This window comes from Pseudophryne corroboree, chromosome 6 (genome assembly GCF_028390025.1).
Source record: "Pseudophryne corroboree isolate aPseCor3 chromosome 6, aPseCor3.hap2, whole genome shotgun sequence".
NCBI classification, from domain to species: Eukaryota; Metazoa; Chordata; class Amphibia; order Anura; family Myobatrachidae; genus Pseudophryne; species Pseudophryne corroboree.
In genome coordinates, this window is record NC_086449.1 from 62,051,313 (window position 1) to 62,074,469 (window position 23,157).

Consider the following 23,157-nt stretch of genomic DNA (forward strand, 5'->3'; position numbering starts at 1 on the left):
TCTGCTTTGTGCCGTCCAGGTCGCATCGATGTCTCCGAGATACAAGATTGTTTTCACGGTCTCGGGGTCCATATCACGCTGGACCAGGCCCAAAAAATCCTGCAGAGGTGAGAGCTGGGACGTCCTGGTGTGAGGTGGGACTATTGGGGGTGGGGTGGTATTCAATAGGTTTACAAATGCCACACTAAAATGTCATATCTATCTATCTATCTATCTATCTATCTATCTATCTATCTATCTATCTATCTATCTATCTATCTATCTATCTTTCTCTGACGTCCTAAGTGGATGCTGGGACTCCGTAAGGACCATGGGGAATAGCGGCTCCGCAGGAGACTGGGCACAACTAAAAGAAAGCTTTAGACTACTGGTGTGCACTGGCTCCTCCCACTATGACCCTCCTCCAGACCTCAGTTAGAATCTTGTGCCCGGCTGAGCTGGATGCACACTAGGGGCTCTCCTGAGCTCCTAGAAAGAAAGTATATTTAGGTTTTTTATTTTACAGTGAGATCTGCTGGCAACAGGCTCACTGCAGCGAGGGACTAAGGGGAGAAGAAGCGAACCTACCTAACTGGTGGTAGCTTGGGCTTCTTAGGCTACTGGACACCATTAGCTCCATAGGGATCGACCACAGGACCCGACCTTGATGTTCGTTCCCGGAGCCGCGCCGCCGTCCCCCTTACAGAGCCAGAAGCAAGAAGTGTTCCGGAAAATCGTCGGCAGAAGACTTCTGTCTTCAACAAGGTAGCGCACAGCACTGCAGCTGTGCGCCATTGCTCCTCATGCACACCTCACACTCCGGTCACTGATGGGTGCAGGGCGCTGGGGGGGGCGCCCTGAGGGCAATATAATACACCTTGGCTGGCAAATCTACACCATATATAGTCAGGAAGGCTATATAGGTGTAAAAATACCCCTGCCAGAATTCCAGAAAAAGCGGGAGAAGTCCGCCGGAAAAGGGGCGGGGCTATCTCCCTCAGCACACTGGCGCCATTTTTCCCTCACAGCTCCGCTGGAAGGACGCTCCCTGGCTCTCCCCTGCAGTGTCAAGCTACATAAGGGTAAAAAAGAGAGGGGGGGGGCACTAAATTTAGGCGCAGTATATATAATATAAGCAGCTATAAGGGAAAAAACTCATTTATAGTGGGATCCCTGTGTTATATAGCGCTCTGGTGTGTGCTGGCATACTCTCTCTCTGTCTCCCCAAAGGGCTTTGTGGGGTCCTGTCCTCTGTCAGAGCATTCCCTGTGTGTATGCGGTGTGTCTGTACGGCTGTGTCGACATGTTTGATGAGGAGGCTTATGTGGAGGCGGAGCAAATGCCGATAAATGTGATGTCACCCCCTGCGGGGTCGACACCTGAGTGGATGGTTCTGTGGAAGGAATGACGCGACAGTGTCGACTCCTTGCATATAAGGTTTGACGACATACCAAATATGGGACAGCCGGCTTCTCAGCCTGTGCGTGCCCAGGCGTCTCAAAAGCCATCAGGGGCTCTAAAACGCCCGCTACCTCAGATGCCAGACACAGATGTCGACACGGATACTGAATCCAGTGTCGACGACGATGAGACTAATGTATCTTCCAATAGGGCCACACGTTATATGATTGAGGCAATGAAAAATGTGTTGCATATTTCTGATGTTACCCCGGGTACCACAAAAAAGGGTATTATGTTTGGAGAGAAAAAACTACCAGTAGCTTTTCCTCCATCTGAGGAATTAAATGAAGTGTGTGAAGAAGCGTGGGCTTCCCCCGATAAGAAACTGGTAATTTCTAAGAGGTTACTAATGGCGTACCCTTTCCCGCCAGAGGATAGGTCACGTTGGGAAACATCCCCTAGGGTGGATAAAGCGCTCACACGCTTGTCAAAGAAGGTGGCACTACCATCTCCGGATACGGCCGCCCTGAAGGAATCTGCTGATAGACAGCAGGAGGCTATCCTGAAGTCTATATATACACACACAGGTGTTATACTGAGACCAGCTATTGCTTCAGCATGGATGTGCAGTGCTGCAGCTGCGTGGTCAGATTCCCTGTCGGAAAATATTGATACCCTAGACAGGGACACTATATTGCTAACCGTAGAGCATATTAAAGACGCACTCTTATACATGAGGGATGCACAGAGGGATATTTGCCGGCTGGCATCTAAAATAAGTGCAATGTCCATTTCTTCCAGGAGAGGGTTATGGACTCGGCAGTGGACAGGAGATGCAGATTCTAAAAGGCACATGGAAGTTTTGCCTTATAAGGGTGAGGAGTTGTTCGGGGATGGCCTCTCGGACCTCGTTTCCACAGCAACAGCTGGGAAGTCTACATTTTTACCCCATGTTCCCTCACAGCCAAAGAAAGCACCGTATTATCAGGTACAGTCCTTTTGGCCCAATAAGGGCAAGCGGGTTAAAGGCGTGTCCTTTCTGCCCAGAGGCAGAGGTAGAGGGAAAAAGCTGCAGCATACAGCCAGTTCCCAGGAGCAAAAGTCCTCCCCCGCTTCCTCTAAGTCCACAGCATGACGCTGGGGCTCCACAGGCGGAGCCAGGTACGGTGGGGGCCCGTCTCAAAAATTTCAGCGATCAGTGGGCTCGCTCACGGGTGGATCCCTGGATCTTTCAAGTAGTATCTCAGGGGTACAAGCTGGAATTCGAGACGTCTCCCCCCCGCCGTTTCCTCAAATCTGCCTTGCCAAAAACTCCCTCAGCCAGGGAGGCAGTGTTAGAGGCAATTCACAAGCTGTATTCCCAGCAGGTGATAGTAAAGGTGCCCCTACTTCAACAAGGACGGGGTTACTATTCCACAATGGTTGTGGTACCGAAACCGGACGGTTCGGTGAGACCCATTTTAAATTTGAAATCCTTGAACACGTATATAAAAAAATTCAAGTTCAAGATGGAATCGCTCAGGGCGGTTATTGCAAGCCTGGAGGAGGGGGATTACATGGTATCACTGGACATCAAGGATGCTTACCTGCATGTCCCCATTTACCATCCTCACCAGGAGTACCTCAGATTTGTGGTACAGGATTGTCATTACCAATTCCAGACGTTGCCGTTCGGTCTATCCACGGCTCCGAGGGTCTTTACCAAGGTAATGGCCGAAATGATGATACTCCTTCGAAAGAAGGGAGTTTTAATTATCCCGTACTTGGACGATCTCCTGATAAAGGCGAGGTCCAGGGAGCAGTTGTTGGTAGGGGTAGCACTATCTCGGGAGGTGCTACAACAGCACAGCTGGATTCTAAATATTCCAAAGTCACAGCTGGTCCCTACGACACGTCTACTGTTCCTGGGGATGGTTCTGGACACAGAACAGAAAAAAGTGTTTCTCCCGGAGGAGAAGGCCAAGGAGCTGTCATCTCTAGTCAGAGGCCTCCTAAAACCAAAACAGGTGTCGGTGCATCACTGCACGCGGATCCTGGGAAAGATGGTAGCTTCCTACGAAGCAATTCCATTCGTCAGGTTCCATGCAAGAACTTTTCAGTGGGACCTGTTGGACAAGTGGTCCGGATCGCATCTTCAGATGCATCGGCTGATAACCCTGTCTCCAAGGACCAGGGTGTCTCTGCTGTGGAGGCTGCAGAGTGCTCATCTTCAAGAGGGCCGCAGATTCGGCATACAGGACTGGGTCCTGGTGACCACGGATGCCAGCCTTCGAGGCTGGGGGGCAGTCACACAGGGAAGAAACTTCCAAGGACTATGGTCAAATCAGGAGACTTCCCTGCACATAAATATTCTGGAACTGAGGGCCATTTACAATGCCCTAAGTCAGGCAAAACCCCTGCTTCAAAACCAGCCGGTACTGATCCAGTCAGACAACATCACGGCGGTCGCCCATGTAAACCGACAGGGCGGCACGAGAAGCAGGACGGCGATGGCAGAAGCCACAAGGATTCTCCAATGGGCGGAAAATCACGTGTTAGCACTGTCAGCAGTGTTCATTCCGGGAGTGGACAACTGGGAAGCAGACTTCCTCAGCAGGCACGACCTCCACCCGGGAGAGTGGGGACTTCATCCAGAAGTCTTCCAACTGATTGTAAACCGTTGGGAAAGGCCACAGGTGGACATGATGGCGTCCCGCCTAAACAAAAAGCTAGAAAGATATTGCGCCAGGTCGAGAGACCCTCAGGCGATAGCTGTGGACGCTCTAGTGACACCGTGGGTGTCCCGGTCGGTTTATGTGTTCCCTCCTCTTCCTCTCATACCAAAGGTACTGAGGATAATAAGGAGAAGAGGAGTAAGAACTATACTCATTGTTCCGGATTGGCCAAGAAGAGCTTGGTACCCGGAACTTCAAGAAATGATGTCAGAGGACCCATGGCCTCTGCCGCTCAGACAGGACCTGCTGCAGCAGGGGCCCTGTCTGTTCCAAGACTTACCGCGGCTGCGTTTGACGGCATGGCGGTTGAACACCGGATCCTGAAGGAAAAGGGCATTCCGGATGAAGTCATTCCTACGCTGATTAAAGCTAGGAAAGAAGTAACCGCAAACCATTATCACCGCATATGGCGAAAATATGTTGCGTGGTGTGAGGCCAGGAAGGCCCCAACGGAGGAATTTCAGCTGGGCCGTTTCCTGCACTTCCTACAGTCAGGGGTGACTATGGGCCTAAAATTGGGTTCCATTAAGGTCCAGATTTCGGCTCTATCGATTTTCTTCCAGAGAGAACTGGCTTCACTACCTGAAGTTCAAACTTTTGTTAAGGGAGTGCTGCATATTCAGCCCCCTTTTGTGCCTCCAGTGGCACCTTGGGATCTCAACGTGGTGTTGGATTTCCTAAAGTCACATTGGTTTGAGCCACTTAAAACCGTGGAATTGAAGTATCTCACGTGGAAAGTGGTCATGTTGTTGGCCTTGGCTTAGGCCAGGCGGGTATCAGAATTGGCGGCTTTGTCATGTAAAAGCCCTTATCTGATTTTCCATATGGATAGGGCAGAATTGAGGACGCGTCCCCAATTTCTCCCAAAGGTGGTATCAGCTTTTCACCTGAACCAACCTATCGTGGTGCCTGCGGCTACTAAAGACTTGGAGGCTTCCAAGTTGTTGGACGTAGTCAGGGCCCTGAAAATTTATGTTTCCAGGACAGCTGGAGTCAGAAAGACTGACTCGCTATTTATCCTGTATGCGCCCAACAAGTTGGGTGCACCTGCTTCAAAGCAGACTATTGCTCGCTGGATCTGTAGTACGATTCAGCTTGCACATTCTGCGGCTGGACTGCCGCATCCTAAATCAGTGAAAGCCCATTCCACGAGGAAGGTGGGCTCTTCTTGGGCGGCTGCCCGAGGGGCCTCGGCTCTACAACTTTGCCGAGCAGCTACTTGGTCGGGGTCAAACACTTTTGCTAAATTCTACAAGTTTGACACCCTGGCTGAGGAGGACCTAGAGTTTGCCCATTCGGTGCTGCAGAGTCATCCGCACTCTCCCGCCCGTTTGGGAGCTTTGGTATAATCCCCATGGTCCTTACGGAGTCCCAGCATCCACTTAGGACGTCAGAGAAAATAAGAATTTACTCACCGGTAATTCTATTTCTCGTAGTCCGTAATGGATGCTGGGCGCCCATCCCAAGTGCGGATTGTCTGCAATACTTGTATATAGTTATTGTTTAACTAAAGGGTTATTGTTGAGCCATCTGTTGAGAGGCTCAGTTGTTCTCATACTGTTAACTGGGTATTGTATCACGAGTTATACGGTGTGATTGGTGTGGCTGGTATGAGTCTTACCCGGGATTCAAAATCCTTCCTTATTGTGTCAGCTCTTCCGGGCACAGTATCCTAACTGAAGTCTGGAGGAGGGTCATAGTGGGAGGAGCCAGTGCACACCAGTAGTCTAAAGCTTTCTTTTAGTTGTGCCCAGTCTCCTGCGGAGCCGCTATTCCCCATGGTCCTTACGGAGTCCCAGCATCCACTACGGACTACAAGAAATAGAATTACCGGTGAGTAAATTCTTATTATCTATCTATCTATCTATCTTTATAGTATTTGAAACAACAAAAGGCCACATTGTAACATGATGAACCAGTGGTTCCCAAACTCTGTCCTCAAGGAACCTAACACCATGCCTGAGCACAGGTGATTTAACTAGTACATCAATTTGATTTAACAATCTGTGCCAAAGCATGGATATCTATAAAACCTGGATTGTTGGGTTACCTTGAAGAGCGAGGTTGGAAACCACTGTGCTAGACTATCACAACACTGCCATCTAGTGGAGCTTGTCAGAATTACACAGATCATTCTGCTGCTCTACATTATACTGTATAGCAGAGAATTGTATCATTTATTTATTACCAGTTATTTATATAGCATACCTCCCAACATGACCCTCTCCAGGAGGGACACAATGCTCTGCTCCTGGACTTTTCTCTTATAGGCCCTACACACTGGCTGACATCAGCCAAAGATATGAACGATCTCGTTCATAAATGAACGAGATACCGTTCATATCTTTCAGTGTGGAGGCTCCAGCGATGAACGATGCGCGGCCCCACGCTCGTTCATCGCTGGCCCCCGTCGGCTGTACATGCAGGCCAATATGGACGATCTCGTCCATATTTGCCTGCACTTCAATGCAGCCGGGTGACGGGGGGAGTGAAGAAACTTCACTCCCCCCCCACCGCTGGGTCGCCTGTCGGCCAGCTCGGCGGCGGATCGGCCAATGTGTAGGGCCCTTTAATTTATGATTGCCATCACCTGTGCTGAAACACTTTTCTTATCCATTAACCTGTTCAGCACAGGTGCCAGCAATCATAAATTAAGAGGGAAGCCCAGGAGCAGAGCATTGTGTCCCTCCTGGAGAGGGTCATGTTGGGAGGTATGATATAGCGCACACATATCCACAGCGCTTTACAGAGAATATTTGGCCATTCACATCAGTCCCTGCCCCAGAGGAGCTTACAATCTATATTTCCTATCACATGTACACACACACACATTCACACTAGGGTTCATTTGTTGGGATCCAATTAACCTACCAGTATATTTTTGGAATGTGGGAGGAAACACAGGTACGTGGAGAATATACAAACTCCACACGGTTAGAGCCATGGTGGGAATGGAACCCATGACCTCAGTGCTGTGAGGCAGTAATGCTAACCATTACACCATCTGTGCTGCCCTAATGGTGCGTTGTGTGTACACAGCATGGACCGCGACGGCACGCTGACCATCGACTGGTTGGAATGGAGGGATCATTTCCTACTAAATCCGCTGCACAATATGGAGGATGTGGTCACTTACTGGAAGCATTCCTCTGTGAGTATATATATATATATATATGAGTGCGGACACTTATTGTTCCGCTCACTATAACCTTATATGATATATGGGGCACTGTTTCTCCAATACGGAGTACAGGACGCAGGGACACATCAGGATCATTATGCTAAGCAATGAATGACCATAGACTCTCAGATTTCTGCTCTGCCCCTTGTTTGCCAAGCTGTGACTGTTATTTTGTATTGGTACAAGTGGTAAGTCCTACCCCACACACCTACCTTCATGCCACCTACCTTCCTGGCAAATGCCAATGATTTGCTGTTGGATGGTTGCTGAAAATCCATCATGTACTATGTAGAATTCCGATTTGCATTCATTTATAAAAGGTCTGTTCTGTAAATATGTAGCAGAAGTGTTTGCAAGAAGCGCCATTTTTGCTTAACCCCTTCACCGCTGAGGCTTTCACCACCCCTATGCTGAGCCTTTTTTTTTGGGGGGGGGGCACTTTCAGGGCTGGTCACATTCCACCATAAGTGGAATGTGTAGTCCCACAGCAGCTGGAGTGCCACACGTTGCTTGCCCCTGGACTAGGCTACCACCTGTGACACTGATGACCAGTCGCCGTCCCCGCCCCATGTGGCGTTCTGATAGGCGGAGCAATGGGTTGTGCTACCAGTAACCACTCCCCCTTCCTAGAACACGCTCTGTGTTGTAACAGCAGTTAATGAAACACAAATAATAGAAATGAATTAAGCGATACTGCCATTGACAATATACGGGCACTCTGCTAGTTTATTGTCCCAGATAGTCATGGTTAACCCATTGTGGGTGAGGGAGTGCGGGGGTAATTGAAATGTACAGTCACCAGATGGGTAGGGATCTTCTGGTGATCCCCTTATGGTATTACACTCATTGGGGGAATTCAAATGTTCGAAAAGTCAGTTGGGAGTGTTTTTTTTCCTATCTAATAGACAGACTCCCAACCGACTTTTCAAACATTTGAATTCCACTCATAGGATGAGGATAAGAATCAGTGCATGGAACAATGGCCTGGATGCCACCACCCGAGATCCAGTTTTTTTTTCTTTCCTGTAGGATTGCCAGGGAGACCAGGTCGGAGAAATTAAAAGAACACTTGATAGTGTATTATCAGTTATTCCATATATACAGTCATACAGCCTATAAAAACAATTACGCAGTGTCCAATAAATGAAAAGTCTACCAGATTTAATATGGGCGTCAAAGAAACAAGGCGTAACCATAAATGATCAGTCTAGACACACCATCTAAGACCTCCCTTTGGTCCTCCACCAACACGTTTCAACCTCATTGAAGTCTTTTCAAAGGTATCTCAGCGCAGGGATCCTTCTCCTACAGCCTGGGTGGTGCTGGGAGCTAGACTTCCGGTCCCCAGTGTTTGGCACTCAGCCCTGGAGGCTTCAATATGTCTTTGCTACAGCAGCTGTATCTTTACCCTTCCCCTGGGTTTAATTGAATGCCGCCACAGCCCCTGTAACTGGTCCAGGGTTCGTCACACCTAGCCCCCCTCTTCGCACTGGGGTACTGGGAGTCGGGCACTACCGGTCCCGCAGCATGCATCTACTCATAGCCCTGCAGCCGGGGCAGTTATTCCGGCTGCAGTGGCTGTGTGCACGCTTCCCCTGTGCAGTACATGGTGGGATAACCACCGCCTAGCTGCAGCCACTGGAGGTGTTCTGTATCACCGCACCATACTTAACATTTAAAACATTTTGTATACTGCGCCTGGCGCAGTTTCAAAACGCCGTCTAGCACCGGGAAATGTCACCTAATCAGTCTACTGGAAAAGGTTAACCCCTTCAGTGACGGGACCGCTATTTTAGCCACTATGTCCCCCGATGGATGCAATTGATTATACGCTGTGGGTCTTGTTCCTGCATGAATTCGCCTTGCCAGCACTGCAAAAATCAAGATTGTGCACGTGTTTCTAATAAACTCTGCACTGGATAATGCACTTATAATATTAGATGGTTTATTTGTAAGTAATTTGAATGAAACATATACACACATCCCTAGAGCTGTAAACTCCGGCTGCGCTGAAGGCCGTTATCATCTGGTGGTAACGTTTAAAGGGGCGCATTGGTTGGATACAGGTTACCCCACGCTGAGTGTCTTGGAGCCAGCAGGAGTGTTCCAAAACCTCTCATGCATCCTGGGCTCCTTAATGTTTTCATATGTGCTCATCAGAGTATAACTATGAAGGGGCCACATCATTCTGAAAGAAGGGATTCTCCTGTTTAAAATCAGCATATCCCTGAGCTTACTGAAGCCAGGAAAGGGAACGATCCTCCCCCCTACCCTGTAGCACTTAGTGATTTCTATAGAGTAGGGTTTATTTTCTGCTAATCACACGTGATCACCAGAGAATAGCCCTGCAGGGACCCACGGCATTTGTATCTGGTGACTGCCTCCTTCCAAGTGAGGTTACTCTGGAGTCTGGGTGCTAGGCTTGGCGAGATAAACTGCTTTCTGCTGTGGGGTACACTGGGCTCCACAAGGAATTACATCGGGGTGTAGAGTAGGATCTTGATCCGAGGCACCAACAGGCTCAAAGCTTTTGACTGTTCCCAAGATGCACAGCGCCGCCTCCTCTATAACCCCACCTCCATGCCAGTGAGCTCAGTTTGTAAGTTGGTGCCTTGCAGTATGCAGGCACTTTACAGGTGGCTGCCTTAAGCAGCATTTTTCAAAGTATTTATACACAGACTGAACAGTGGATTCTGTTTGAAGACTTCAAGGGCTGCTGCTGGTAGAGTCATAGGTGTGCGCAGGGGGGGTGCCTGGTGCGCACAGGCACCCCCTAATATCTGGCACCCAGATCTCACATGCCTGATGCAGCGATCGCCGAGCAGGCTGAATACTGTCCCCTCTGCGCTGCACCCTGTCAGGACTGCATTACTGACCGGATGCCACTACCACTGCCACCGGCTTTCAAACTCCCAGCTCCACCTCCATGTTCAAAAACAGCGTGATGTGATTACGTCATGCTGCTCGTACGCCCACCCGCCACATGCCCACCTCTCTCCTTCTATGCTATGCCAACGCCAGCCACTGATGAGGATCTGCATGCAGCCAGCGTTCCTCTTAGGAAGACAAATTCAATACTGGCAGGCGGTCAGCAGCAGCATTGACACGTCACTCGTTTTTCCAGCAGCAGCAGCAGTACTAGTCTGCGACTGTCAGTGTCAGTGAGTGACTGACTTGTAAGTAAGCTGCTGCAGCTTGCATAGGAAAGAAAGAGAGTGGGAGCCAGACCAGGCTGAGGAGGAGCAGTGTAATTGCAGTGAGTGCCATCAGGGGTGTTTGTTTGGTGCACACCACAACATCTGACAATGTATCTGCTTTATTAGGATTGGTACAAGGGTGGATATTTTATATTGCGTTGACCATCAATAGATGGTGCTAAACATGCCCAAAAGGCGGTGCTAGACACACCCCTCCGACGGTGCACCCCCTAATAAAATGTGCTGTGCACGCCTATGGGTAGAGTCTTAGAGACTTTTCAGCATGCAGCTCCATCACCCCCAGCGGCGCTGTATACTCCCGCGCCAGAGTTGCCGGGTCACTGCAGCGGAGACGGAGGCTTCTTCTTCTAACTGTGAGTCACACACACGCCGCCGTCTACGGGATCGCGGGGCCGCAGAAAAAGGGGGAGGTAAGGGGCTCCTGTGCTGCACTTTACCTCGATCCAGCGCGGCCGTAGGAGGCGGGCCGCGCAGGCGCTGGCACTGATTACTGGGCAGTTTGCTCCACTAGCCACCAGGGTATTATTCAGGGCACAGGTCAGGGGGATTTAGTATAATTCCCCCGTTTTATATTCTGCCCGCACACCCGGTGGGGATGCCAGCAGGGGGAGCAGTTCGGACCTGAGGCCCCTCCCCTCAGCCCCAGGCTTATTGCAATTGTTTGTGGTGTAGTTTTTGTCAGTGGATGGGGCTAAGCTGTGGCATCATGTCCCATATAAAGTGATTTATACGTTTGCTTTATGGGAATGTGTTATTAAGTTGCTCTAGAACCTACGTGAATGCGACTTCTGATGAATGTTCATCACATGTCTCTGGGCTATGGGCCTAAATCAGCATGAGTTGTAGTTGTCCGTCTCGCATGCCGGGCCCTTCCCCTCCTTGCTAACCTGCGAAAGCTTCACTCAGCAGTGAAGCGCTCGCATGATAAGGGTAGCCCCCTGCTTGCGCAGCCATGTTTTGGGTTGCTGCGGCTGTGTGTGACATCACACAGCTGCCGCGGCCCGCCCCACAAACAGCCCGGACACGTCTGCGTTGCCCAGACCGCGCTCCCTCCCCCAAACGGTGCATCGGCACAACACTTTGTGGGCGCCGACGCACCGTTGGGGGGGGGGGGGGGGGGGCCCGGTGAGGGCCCCGATGGCTGCGTGACGTCACTGCCCCCCCGACAGGACTTAGACTGCATTCTGAAGAAAATGCGATTTAAGACCTTGCGCATGCATGCACCGGCGACGTCACATGCACACATGTGCTGAAGTCGCCAAATAGAGATTTGGGCACAATAGTGACTGATGCTGAATCGGCCCCTACGTCTTATACATCGATGTGTACAGTATAAGCCTGCGGCTGTCTGACTCTGTGTGTTTTAAAATACTCGCAGGTCCTGGATATTGGAGAGTCGCTGGCCGTTCCAGATGAGTTCTCTCAGAAGGAGATTCGTTCGGGGACATGGTGGAAGCAGCTTCTCGCAGGAGGAGTGGCTGGAGCGGTGTCGAGGACAGGTACTGCCCCCCTGGACAGGCTGAAAGTCCTCATGCAGGTGATATACCCATGTATATTATATGGCACAAACAAACCATACGTCGCCATGTGTCCACCTACTTACCGTATTACTCTCTACCTGTATACAGGTCCACGGATCCAAATCTCGGGGGCTCTCCATGCTGAGAGGTCTGAAGGAAATGATTGAGGAAGGGGGGATTCGCTCTCTCTGGCGTGGAAACGGAATAAATGTCCTGAAGATCGCGCCCGAATCTGCCATCAAATTCATGGCGTACGAGCAGGTGAGTGGTGGCGTCGCAGTTATGCCGGTCATGACTGTTCTGCGGTTCCAATTCATCCTTACGTTGGATCAGTGGTGGCTTTAGCGCGTCTTCCAAGTTGCAGGCGCCAAGACTGAGGTACGAGTGGGTGCTCAACTGTGTTCTAATTCTTTCTCAGATTAAGAAATTAATCCGGGGACAGCATGAAACGCTGAGGGTCAGAGAGCGGTTCATCGCTGGGTCGCTGGCTGGCGCCATAGCTCAGACTGTGATTTATCCTATGGAGGTGAGAAGAGGGGAGCGGAGAAACGCGGCCGATGGGGAACGTACTGTATAGTTATTGGGATTGGTGTGGTGAGATGGAGAGAAAGAAACGCGTCATGTAGCTTTTAAGAGAGTGCCACAGAAATGTGAATGAGGCGGCCAGTTTTGTATTTCAGGTTTATAAAATACAATGAATAAAATACAACGTCGCAGAGGATATGTTGCAGAAGACAACAGTGCCACGTTTCACCCTTTGTTCATCTCACAGGTGCTCAAGGTGCGTCTGGCTCTCCGTCGGACTGGTCAGTTCAAAGGGATGTCAGATTGTGCCCGGCAAATCTTGCGCACAGAAGGGATCAGAGCATTCTCTAAGGGCTACCTACCAAACCTACTGGGGATTGTGCCATATGCCGGAATTGACTTGGCAGTATATGAGGTGAGCTTACATGTGGCGGCGAAATGCGTGGAAGCGGCGATGGAATGAGTGAGATCATCTGTCTTCTGCCCGTTGTCCAGGTTGTGTCTAATTTTCTTTTTCTTTTTTTCTTCCCTATTTTCTTATTTTCTCCATCTAACCGCCTCCTAGACACTGAAGAACACCTGGTTACAGAGGTACCGAGCGGGCACTAGCGCAGACCCTGGAGTGCTTGTGTTATTGGCGTGTGGCACAGTGTCCAGTACATGTGGGCAAATTGCCAGTTACCCGCTAGCCTTGGTCAGGACGCGCATGCAGGCGCAAGGTGAGAGGAGCATTATAGGGCTAAGTTTATGCTATTTACGTTACAGGCAAAGTGTAAAATGCAACGAAAGTAGAAACATGGGGGGTAATTCCAAGTTGATCGCAGCAGGATTTTTTTTAGCCGTTGGGCAAAACCATGTGCACTGCAGGGGGAGGGGGGGGGGCAGATATAATAAGAATTTACTCACCGGTAAGTCTATTTCTCGTAGTCCGTAGTGGATGCTGGGACTCCGTAAGGACCATGGGGAATAGCGGCTCCGCAGGAGACTGGGCACAACTAAAAGAAAGCTTTAGACTACTGGTGTGCACTGGCTCCTCCCACTATGACCCTCCTCCAGACCTCAGTTAGGATACTGTGCCCGGAAGAGCTGACACAATAAGGAAGGATTTTGAATCCCGGGTAAGACTCATACCAGCCACACCAATCACACCGTATAACTCGTGATACAATACCCAGTTAACAGTATGAGAACAACTGAGCCTCTCAACAGATGGCTCAACAATAACCCTTTAGTTAGGCAATAACTATGTACAAGTATTGCAGACAATACGCACTTGGGATGGGCGCCCAGCATCCACTACGGACTACGAGAAATAGAATTACCGGTGAGTAAATTCTTATTTTCTCTGACGTCCTAAGTGGATGCTGGGACTCCGTAAGGACCATGGGGATTATACCAAAGCTCCCAAACGGGCGGGAGAGTGCGGATGACTCTGCAGCACCGAATGGGCAAACTCTAGGTCCTCCTCAGCCAGGGTGTCAAACTTGTAGAATTTAGCAAACGTGTTTGACCCCGACCAAGTAGCTGCTCGGCAAAGTTGTAGAGCCGAGACCCCTCGGGCAGCCGCCCAAGAAGAGCCCACCTTCCTCGTGGAATGGGCTTTCACTGATTTAGGATGCGGCAGTCCAGCCGCAGAATGTGCAAGCTGAATCGTACTACAGATCCAGCGAGCAATAGTCTGCTTTGAAGCAGGTGCACCCAACTTGTTGGGCGCATACAGGATAAATAGCGAGTCAGTCTTTCTGACTCCAGCTGTCCTGGAAACATAAATTTTCAGGGCCCTGACTATGTCCAACAACTTGGAAGCCTCCAAGTCTTTAGTAGCCGCAGGCACCACGATAGGTTGGTTGAGATGAAAGGCTGATACCACCTTAGGGAGAAATTGGGGACGAGTCCTCAATTCTGCCCTATCCATATGGAAAATCAGATAAGGGCTTTTACAGGACAAAGCCGCCAATTCTGATACCCGCCTGGCCGAAGCCAAGGCCAACAACATGACCACTTTCCACGTGAGATACTTCAATTCCACGGTTTTAAGTGGCTCAAACCAATGTGACTTTAGGAAATCCAACACCACGTTGAGATCCCAAGGTGCCACTGGAGGCACAAAAGGGGGCTGAATATGCAGCACTCCCTTAACAAAAGTTTGAACTTCAGGTAGTGAAGCCAGTTCTCTCTGGAAGAAAATCGATAGAGCCGAAATCTGGACCTTAATGGAACCCAATTTTAGGCCCATAGTCACCCCTGACTGTAGGAAGTGCAGGAAACGGCCCAGCTGAAATTCCTCCGTTGGGGCCTTCCTGGCCTCACACCACGCAACATATTTTCGCCATATGCGGTGATAATGGTTTGCGGTTACTTCTTTCCTAGCTTTAATCAGCGTAGGAATGACTTCCTCCGGAATGCCCTTTTCCTTCAGGATCCGGTGTTCAACCGCCATGCCGTCAAACGCAGCCGCGGTAAGTCTTGGAACAGACAGGGCCCCTGCTGCAGCAGGTCCTGTCTGAGCGGCAGAGGCCATGGGTCCTCTGACATCATTTCTTGAAGTTCCGGGTACCAAGCTCTTCTTGGCCAATCCGGAACAATGAGTATAGTTCTTACTCCTCTTCTCCTTATTATCCTCAGTACCTTTGGTATGAGAGGAAGAGGAGGGAACACATAAACCGACCGGTACACCCACGGTGTCACTAGAGCGTCCACAGCTATCGCCTGAGGGTCTCTCGACCTGGCGCAATATCTTTCTAGCTTTTTGTTTAGGCGGGACGCCATCATGTCCACCTGTGGCCTTTCCCAACGGTTTACAATCAGTTGGAAGACTTCTGGATGAAGTCCCCACTCTCCCGGGTGGAGGTCGTGCCTGCTGAGGAAGTCTGCTTCCCAGTTGTCCACTCCCGGAATGAACACTGCTGACAGTGCTAACACGTGATTTTCCGCCCATCGGAGAATCCTTGTGGCTTCTGCCATCGCCGTCCTGCTTCTCGTGCCGCCCTGTCGGTTTACATGGGCGACCGCCGTGATGTTGTCTGACTGGATCAGTACCGGCTGGTTTTGAAGCAGGGGTTTTGCCTGACTTAGGGCATTGTAAATGGCCCTCAGCTCCAGAATATTTATGTGCAGGGAAGTCTCCTGACTTGACCATAGTCCTTGGAAGTTTCTTCCCTGTGTGACTGCCCCCCAGCCTCGAAGGCTGGCATCCGTGGTCACCAGGACCCAGTCCTGTATGCCGAATCTGCGGCCCTCTTGAAGATGAGCACTCTGCAGCCACCACAGCAGAGACACCCTGGTCCTTGGAGACAGGGTTATCAGCCGATGCATCTGAAGATGCGATCCGGACCACTTGTCCAACAGGTCCCACTGAAAGGTTCTTGCATGGAACCTGCCGAATGGAATTGCTTCGTAGGAAGCTACCATCTTTCCCAGGATCCGCGTGCAGTGATGCACCGACACCTGTTTTGGTTTTAGGAGGCCTCTGACTAGAGATGACAGCTCCTTGACCTTCTCCTCCGGGAGAAACACTTTTTTCTTTTCTGTGTCCAGAACCATCCCCAGGAACAGTAGACGTGTCGTAGGGACCAGCTGTGACTTTGGAATATTTAGAATCCAGCCGTGCTGTTGTAGCACCTCCCGAGATAGTGCTACCCCGACCAACAACTGCTCCCTGGACCTCGCCTTTATCAGGAGATCGTCCAAGTACGGGATAATTAAAACTCCCTTCTTTCGAAGGAGTATCATCATTTCGGCCATTACCTTGGTAAAGACCCTCGGAGCCGTGGATAGACCGAACGGCAACGTCTGGAATTGGTAATGACAATCCTGTACCACAAATCTGAGGTACTCCTGGTGAGGATGGTAAATGGGGACATGCAGGTAAGCATCCTTGATGTCCAGTGATACCATGTAATCCCCCTCGTCCAGGCTTGCAATAACCGCCCTGAGCGATTCCATCTTGAACTTGAATTTTTTTATATACGTGTTCAAGGATTTCAAATTTAAAATGGGTCTCACCGAACCGTCCGGTTTCGGTACCACAAACATTGTGGAATAGTAACCCCGTCCTTGTTGAAGTAGGGGCACCTTTACTATCACCTGCTGGGAATACAGCTTGTGAATTGCCTCTAACACTGCCTCCCTGCCTGAGGGAGTTGTTGGTAAGGCAGATTTGAGGAAACGGCGGGGGGGGAGACGTCTCGAATTCCAGCTTGTACCCCTGAGATACTACTTGAAAGATCCAGGGATCCACCCGTGAGCGAGCCCACTGATCGCTGAAATTTTTGAGATGGGCCCCCACCGTACCTGGCTCCGCCTGTGGAGCCCCAGCGTCATGCTGTGGACTTAGAGGAAGCGGGGGAGGACTTTTGCTCCTGGGAACTGGCTGTATGCTGCAGCTTTTTCCCTCTACCTCTGCCTCTGGGCAGAAAGGACGCGCCTTTAACCCGCTTGCCCTTATTGGGCCAAAAGGACTGTACCTGATAATACGGTGCTTTCTTTGGCTGTGAGGGAACATGGGGTAAAAATGTAGATTTCCCAGCTGTTGCTGTGGAAACGAGGTCTGAGAGACCATCCCCGAACAACTCCTCACCCTTATAAGGCAAAACTTCCATGTGCCTTTTAGAATCTGCATCTCCTGTCCACTGCCGAGTCCATAACCCTCTCCTGGCAGAAATGGACATTGCACTTATTTTAGATGCCAGCCGGCAAATATCCCTCTGTGCATCCCTCATGTATAAGAGTGCGTCTTTAATATGCTCTACGGTTAGCAATATAGTGTCCCTGTCTAGGGTATCAATATTTTCCGACAGGGAATCTGACCACGCAGCTGCAGCACTGCACATCCATGCTGAAGCAATAGCTGGTCTCAGTATAACACCTGTGTGTGTATATATAGACTTCAGGATAGCCTCCTGCTTTCTATCAGCAGATTCCTTCAGGGCGGCCGTATCCGGAGACGGTAGTGCCACCTTCTTTGACAAGCGTGTGAGCGCTTTATCCACCCTAGGGGATGTTTCCCAACGTGACCTATCCTCTGGCGGGAAAGGGTACGCCATTAGTAACCTCTTAGAAATTACCAGTTTCTTATCGGGGGAAGCCCACGCTTCTTCACACACTTCATTTAATTCCTCAGATGGAGGAAAAACAACTGGTAGTTTTTTCTCTCCAAACATAATACCCTTTTTTGTGGTACCCGGGGTAACATCATAAATATGCAACACATTTTTCATTGCCTCAATCATATAACGTGTGGCCCTATTGGAAGATACATTAGTCTCATCGTCGTCGACACTGGAGTCAGTATCCGTGTCAACATCTGTGTCTGCCATCTGAGGTAGCGGGCGTTTTAGAGCCCCTGATGGCTTTTGAGACGCCTGGGCAGGCACAGGCTGAGAAGCCGGCTGTCCCATATTTGGTATGTCGTCAAACCTTTTATGCAAGGAGTCGACACTGTCGCGTAATTCCTTCCACAGAACCATCCACTCAGGTGTCGACCCCGCAGGGGGTGACATCACATTTATCGGCATTTGCTCCGCCTCCACATAAGCCTCCTCATCAAACATGTCGACACAGCCGTACCGACACACCGCATACACACAGGAAATGCTCTGACAGAGGACAGGACCCCACAAAGCCCTTTGGGGAGACAGAGAGAGAGTATGCCAGCACACACCAGAGCGCTATATAACACAGGGATCCCACTATAAATGAGTGTTTTTTCCCTTATAGCTGCTTATATTATATATACTGCGCCTAAATTTAGTGCCCCCCCTCTCTTTTTTACCCTTATGTAGCTTGACACTGCAGGGGAGAGCCAGGGAGCGTCCTTCCAGCGGAGCTGTGAGGGAAAAATGGCGCCAGTGTGCTGAGGGAGATAGCTCCGCCCCTTTTCCGGCTGACTTCTCCCGCTTTTTCTGGAATTCTGGCAGGGGTATTTTTACACCTATATAGCCTTCCTGACTATATATGGCGTAGATTTGCCAGCCAAGGTGTATTATATTGCCCTCAGGGCGCCCCCCCCCAGCGCCCTGCACCCATCAGTGACCGGAGTGTGAGGTGTGCATGAGGAGCAATGGCGCACAGCTGCAGTGCTGTGCGCTACCTTGTTGAAGACAGAAGTCTTCTGCCGACGATTTTCCGGAACACTTCTTGCTTCTGGCTCTGTAAGGGGGCCGGCGGCGCGGCTCCGGGACCGAACATCGAGGTCGGGTCCTGTGGTCGATCCCTCTGGAGCTAATGGTGTCCAGTAGCCTAAGAAGCCCAAACTACCACCAGTTAGGTAGGTTCGCTTCTTCTCCCCTTAGTCCCTTGCTGCAGTGAGTCTGTTGCCAGCAGATCTCACTGTAAAATAAAAAAACTAAAATATACTTTCTTTCTAGGAGCTCAGGAGAGCCCCTAGTGTGCATCCAGCTCAGCCGGGCACAGAAATCTAACTGAGGTCTGGAGGAGGGTCATAGTGGGAGGAGCCAGTGCACACCAGTAGTCTAAAGCTTTCTTTTAGTTGTGCCCAGTCTCCTGCGGAGCCGCTATTCCCCATGGTCCTTACGGAGTCTCAGCATCCACTTAGGACGTCAGAGAAAACATTTGCAGAAAGAGTTAGGTTTGGGTGGGTTATTTTATTTCTGTGCAGGGTAAATACTGGCTGCTTTATTTTTACACTGCAAATTAGATTGCAGATTGAACACACCCCACCAAAATCTAGGGGGTAATTCTGAGTTGATCGCAGCAGCAAGTTGGGCAAAACCATGTGCACTGCAGGGGAGACAGATTTAACATGTGCAGAGAGAGTTAGATTTGGGTGTGGTGTGTTCAATCTGCAATCTAATTTGCAGTGTAAAAATAAAGCAGCCAGTATTTACCCTGCACAGAAACAAAATAACCCACCCAAATTGAACTCTTTCTGTATATGTTATATCTGCCTCCCCTGCAGTGCACATGGTTTTGCCCAACTGCTAACACAAATCCTGCTGCGATCAACTTGGAATTACCCCCTATATACGCATAAAAAATAATTTTGTATATACACGTATATTACCCGTATATTTGTAACTCCCATTGTCGCTGGTAGGCCAGCCTGTAATGAAAGGCACAGTATACACAAAAGACAAACTACAACCCCATGTAAAGAATACAAACTATATCGTTCCATTGTATACCCAATGGTCAAATACACTCACCGGCTGTAGCTACAGTATAAAGGGGGAAGGACAGCGCTTAGAGAGAATCTGTATATCCGTGCATAAAATCCAAATCAGCCAAATCCTATAATAAAAGGCTACTGCTGCTCCTCACCAGTATTGGGGGAATTCAAGTGTTTTGTACACTGGCAGCCACTAGGTGACGCCTCATGGAGCTTTTCAAGTGTTGCGTTCCGTTCAGAAACAGCCACCAGGCGCTGGCATTACTGTTATGCTGCTCTGTCATTTTGACGGGCTGGTAACTAGCAAATAATAATTTTGGCCTCCTCAACCCTAGTTGTTCCTTAGTTCTGTGTAAGAATATCCTTATGTCTATTACAAGCGCCTTAATATTCCATATTCTGCACAGCCTTCCAATAAATAAGTATGTAGACCAAAAAACAATATCAATGGATCCCTATGGGCAGAAAATCATGGTATACAGTACATATTTGTCCTCCTACATCTAGCCTCAATACGCCATGCAGCGCGCGATTCCTGGCGTGAGTAAGCCGCCAGGTCCCATGCAACTCTGTTAGCGTTGGGAGTCTTGTTTGCTGTTTTTACCCGAAAATGCATATTAGTCGCAATGCGGTGCGACTAGGACGCACCAGGAGACTGAGCTGATCTATTTGATGTGAGGCACTTGCATATCTGTGTGCGACTGAGTCTGTAGACGGAGCCCAGCAGAACTTGGTGTGGAAAAAAAAGTCACGTCCGCCGCATCGTAGCATTTTGTTTAAAGATCCACAGACTCAGTCGCTCACAAGATTTACATATCAAATGAATAAGTGCAGTCCCAAGTTGTGTTCTAGTCACAGCACATTGCGACTCAGACGCATTTTATGTAAAAAAAATAAAAAAAATAAAAAAGACGCCCGGCGCTAGTTGAGTCTCACGTGACCTGGCACACAGAGCAGTGTTGTTTGGCGCGACTGCAGCACAGATGTATGAGGACACATATGTAAGTCCCAGCATTCAATATACGGCACAAGCATAGTGCAGTTCAGAAGCATGCGCGGTGGCGGCAAAAGTGGCACCACTGAGTAAGACTTCAGCGTTGCGTAAATCTCTGCAGTAGGCCCTGTGTTATTTGTAGAATATTTTTGTTATGACCGTAGAGATACAAGTTTAGTCCTGTGAGGTATGTGTGTGTGTCCCCAGCTGTATGTTATTACAGTACACTGTCTCCCTTCCAGCCTCGGTGCAAGGCTCTCCTCAGCTGTCCATGCTGGCTCTGTTCCGTTACATCGTGACGCAAGAAGGGGTCCTCGGCCTCTACCGGGGGATCGCTCCCAACTTCATGAAAGTGATACCGGCCGTCAGCATCAGCTACGTGGTGTATGAAAACATGAAACGCGTGCTGGGTGTGACCAGTCGGTGATGAGGTGAAATGCCCACGGCTCGCCCCGGCCTCTTCAGAGACGCAACAAGACCTCGTCAGAATCCCATTGATTGAGAGGCATTGCCCCAAATGTCATTGTTAACCACTACAAACCCACCGCGTTCTGCAGTCTGACTTGCCCCCAGACCAGCTTTTCTCCACGTGGGGTGCCCAATAGCCCACACCTCCATATCATCCACTTCCACCCTGGGCTTATTGTTTGCACTGATCTCCTGCCTTTCCTTTTTTTATGGGGCCTCCCGCTTGATACTGCCACATTTTCCCTGCAAGGACTTTTTGGGGTGCTGCGTCGGATACTGACTTTCGTGGAGTCCTGTGTTATACTGCATCCTCGCCCCTGGTCCCGGATGGACAATGATAGCCATTTGATAATGATTGTACATTTGGCATGTAGTTTTTGGATGGCTGTAGGGGAAGGAGGTGATACCCCCCTTGAGGCGGCTTTCTTCAATCATCTGAATGTAACTCTCCATAGACTGAATGTAGACTTTCTCTCTGTAGCCACAGTGCATTTATCAGGTCAAGCCATCTGTACGCCGGAGACTTATTCACGTCAGCGAAGATCTTCCAGTCCCGTCCGTCGCCTGCCCCCCATTTTCCTGCTGACGTGACTAGCTCTTCCTTTAACGAGTGTCACAAGATGATGTTCTTTGGTTTTTAGCCTGTCCTATAAGTGGGTTTCATTTGAATGTATTTATTGGGATGCGTACGAGATGACGTTGTAAGGTTATAGAACAGAAAGTTATTATTTATAGCTGAGTCGCCGAGTACAAATTCTGCTCCCCCACAATCTACGCACACATCTCCTTCCATAATGCTACAATGCTCCTCCCACAAGATGAGGATTTATAGATCTCTGCAGAACATTTCACCACAATCTGCTTGTGATGGGTGGAGATGCTGTTTGTTTGCAGAGCATTTCATCACAGTCTTACTGATCCTATATCCCTGCAAAGCATAGCTTTGCTGTTTGTATATTCTGGGTGGAGGGCTGCACTGAAAGTGAAGATCTGCAGAGCATTGCACTGATGTATTTTTATTAAGGATAGAGTGTACACTGATACTATATATCTGCAGAGTATTGCACTGCTGGCTGTGTACTTTGGGTAGAGACCTACACTGATAGTATAGATATGCAGAGCATCACACTGTTGCCTGTGAATTTTGGGTTAATATCTACATGGTTGCAGAGCATTGCACTGCTGTCTGTGTAATGTGGGTGACGATCTACACTGATACTGTGCATTTGCAGAGCATCGCACTGCTGGCTGGGTATTGTGGGTGGAGAACTGTACTGAAAGTGAAAATCTGCAGAGCATTGCACTACTGCCTGTGTATTATTGGTAGAGATTTACACTTTTACTGTATATTTGCAGAACATTGCACTGCTGCAATGTATTATGGGTAGAGATCTACACTGATACTGTATATCTACAGAGTATTGCACTGCTGCCTGTGTATTATGGATGACGATCTACAATGACGCCGTACATCTGCAGAGCATTGCACTCTTGCCCGTGTGTGATGGGCGAAGATCTACACTGATTCTGTATATTTGCAGAGCATTGCACTGCTGCCTGTGTATTATTGATACTCTCTGTCTGCAGAGCATTGCACTGCTGTCTGTTTATTATGGGTGAAGATCTATGCTGAGTATTTGCAGAGCATTGCTCTACATTTCCTGCACGTGTAATTCTTCACCAATACAAGAGGGCTGTATATATAGCTACACTACTGACATGTATTTCTATGCTGAATAAACACAGTTTCAGATAGCCCAGCTTTGTGTAATGTCTCTGAATACTGACAGTGCTCGGGGCCCATCCTACATAGTAGCATAATAACTTAGTATCTAAGGTTGAAAAAAGACAATTGTCCATCGAGTTCAACCTATTTGTGGTCTCCAATGCACGATTATTTCATATAAAATTTTGACTGAAGTTGATGACTGCCGTTACGTTTTACCCCTCTTTTTTATAATAACCATAGTGCGTGACTATGCACCGTAACCCTGGATATCCTTATCCATTAGGAATTTATCTAACCCA

The 23,157-nt window shown here is 49.3% G+C and overlaps 1 protein-coding gene across 1 annotated transcript in view; it reads left to right on the plus strand.

Moving 5' to 3' along the window:
- Positions 1–22,889, plus strand: part of LOC134936136 (mitochondrial adenyl nucleotide antiporter SLC25A23-like) — a 34,114-nt gene extending 11,225 nt beyond the window's left edge. Inside the window, exons 3-10 of the mRNA XM_063931053.1 lie at positions 20–107; positions 7,134–7,245; positions 11,872–12,030; positions 12,122–12,274; positions 12,432–12,539; positions 12,786–12,953; positions 13,104–13,257; positions 20,904–22,889. Coding sequence (XP_063787123.1) covers positions 20–107; positions 7,134–7,245; positions 11,872–12,030; positions 12,122–12,274; positions 12,432–12,539; positions 12,786–12,953; positions 13,104–13,257; positions 20,904–21,088 — 1,127 coding nt within the window. The 3' untranslated portion in view covers positions 21,089–22,889. The remainder of the gene's footprint in view (positions 1–19; positions 108–7,133; positions 7,246–11,871; positions 12,031–12,121; positions 12,275–12,431; positions 12,540–12,785; positions 12,954–13,103; positions 13,258–20,903) is intronic.
- The last annotated feature ends 268 nt before the right edge of the window (positions 22,890–23,157 follow it).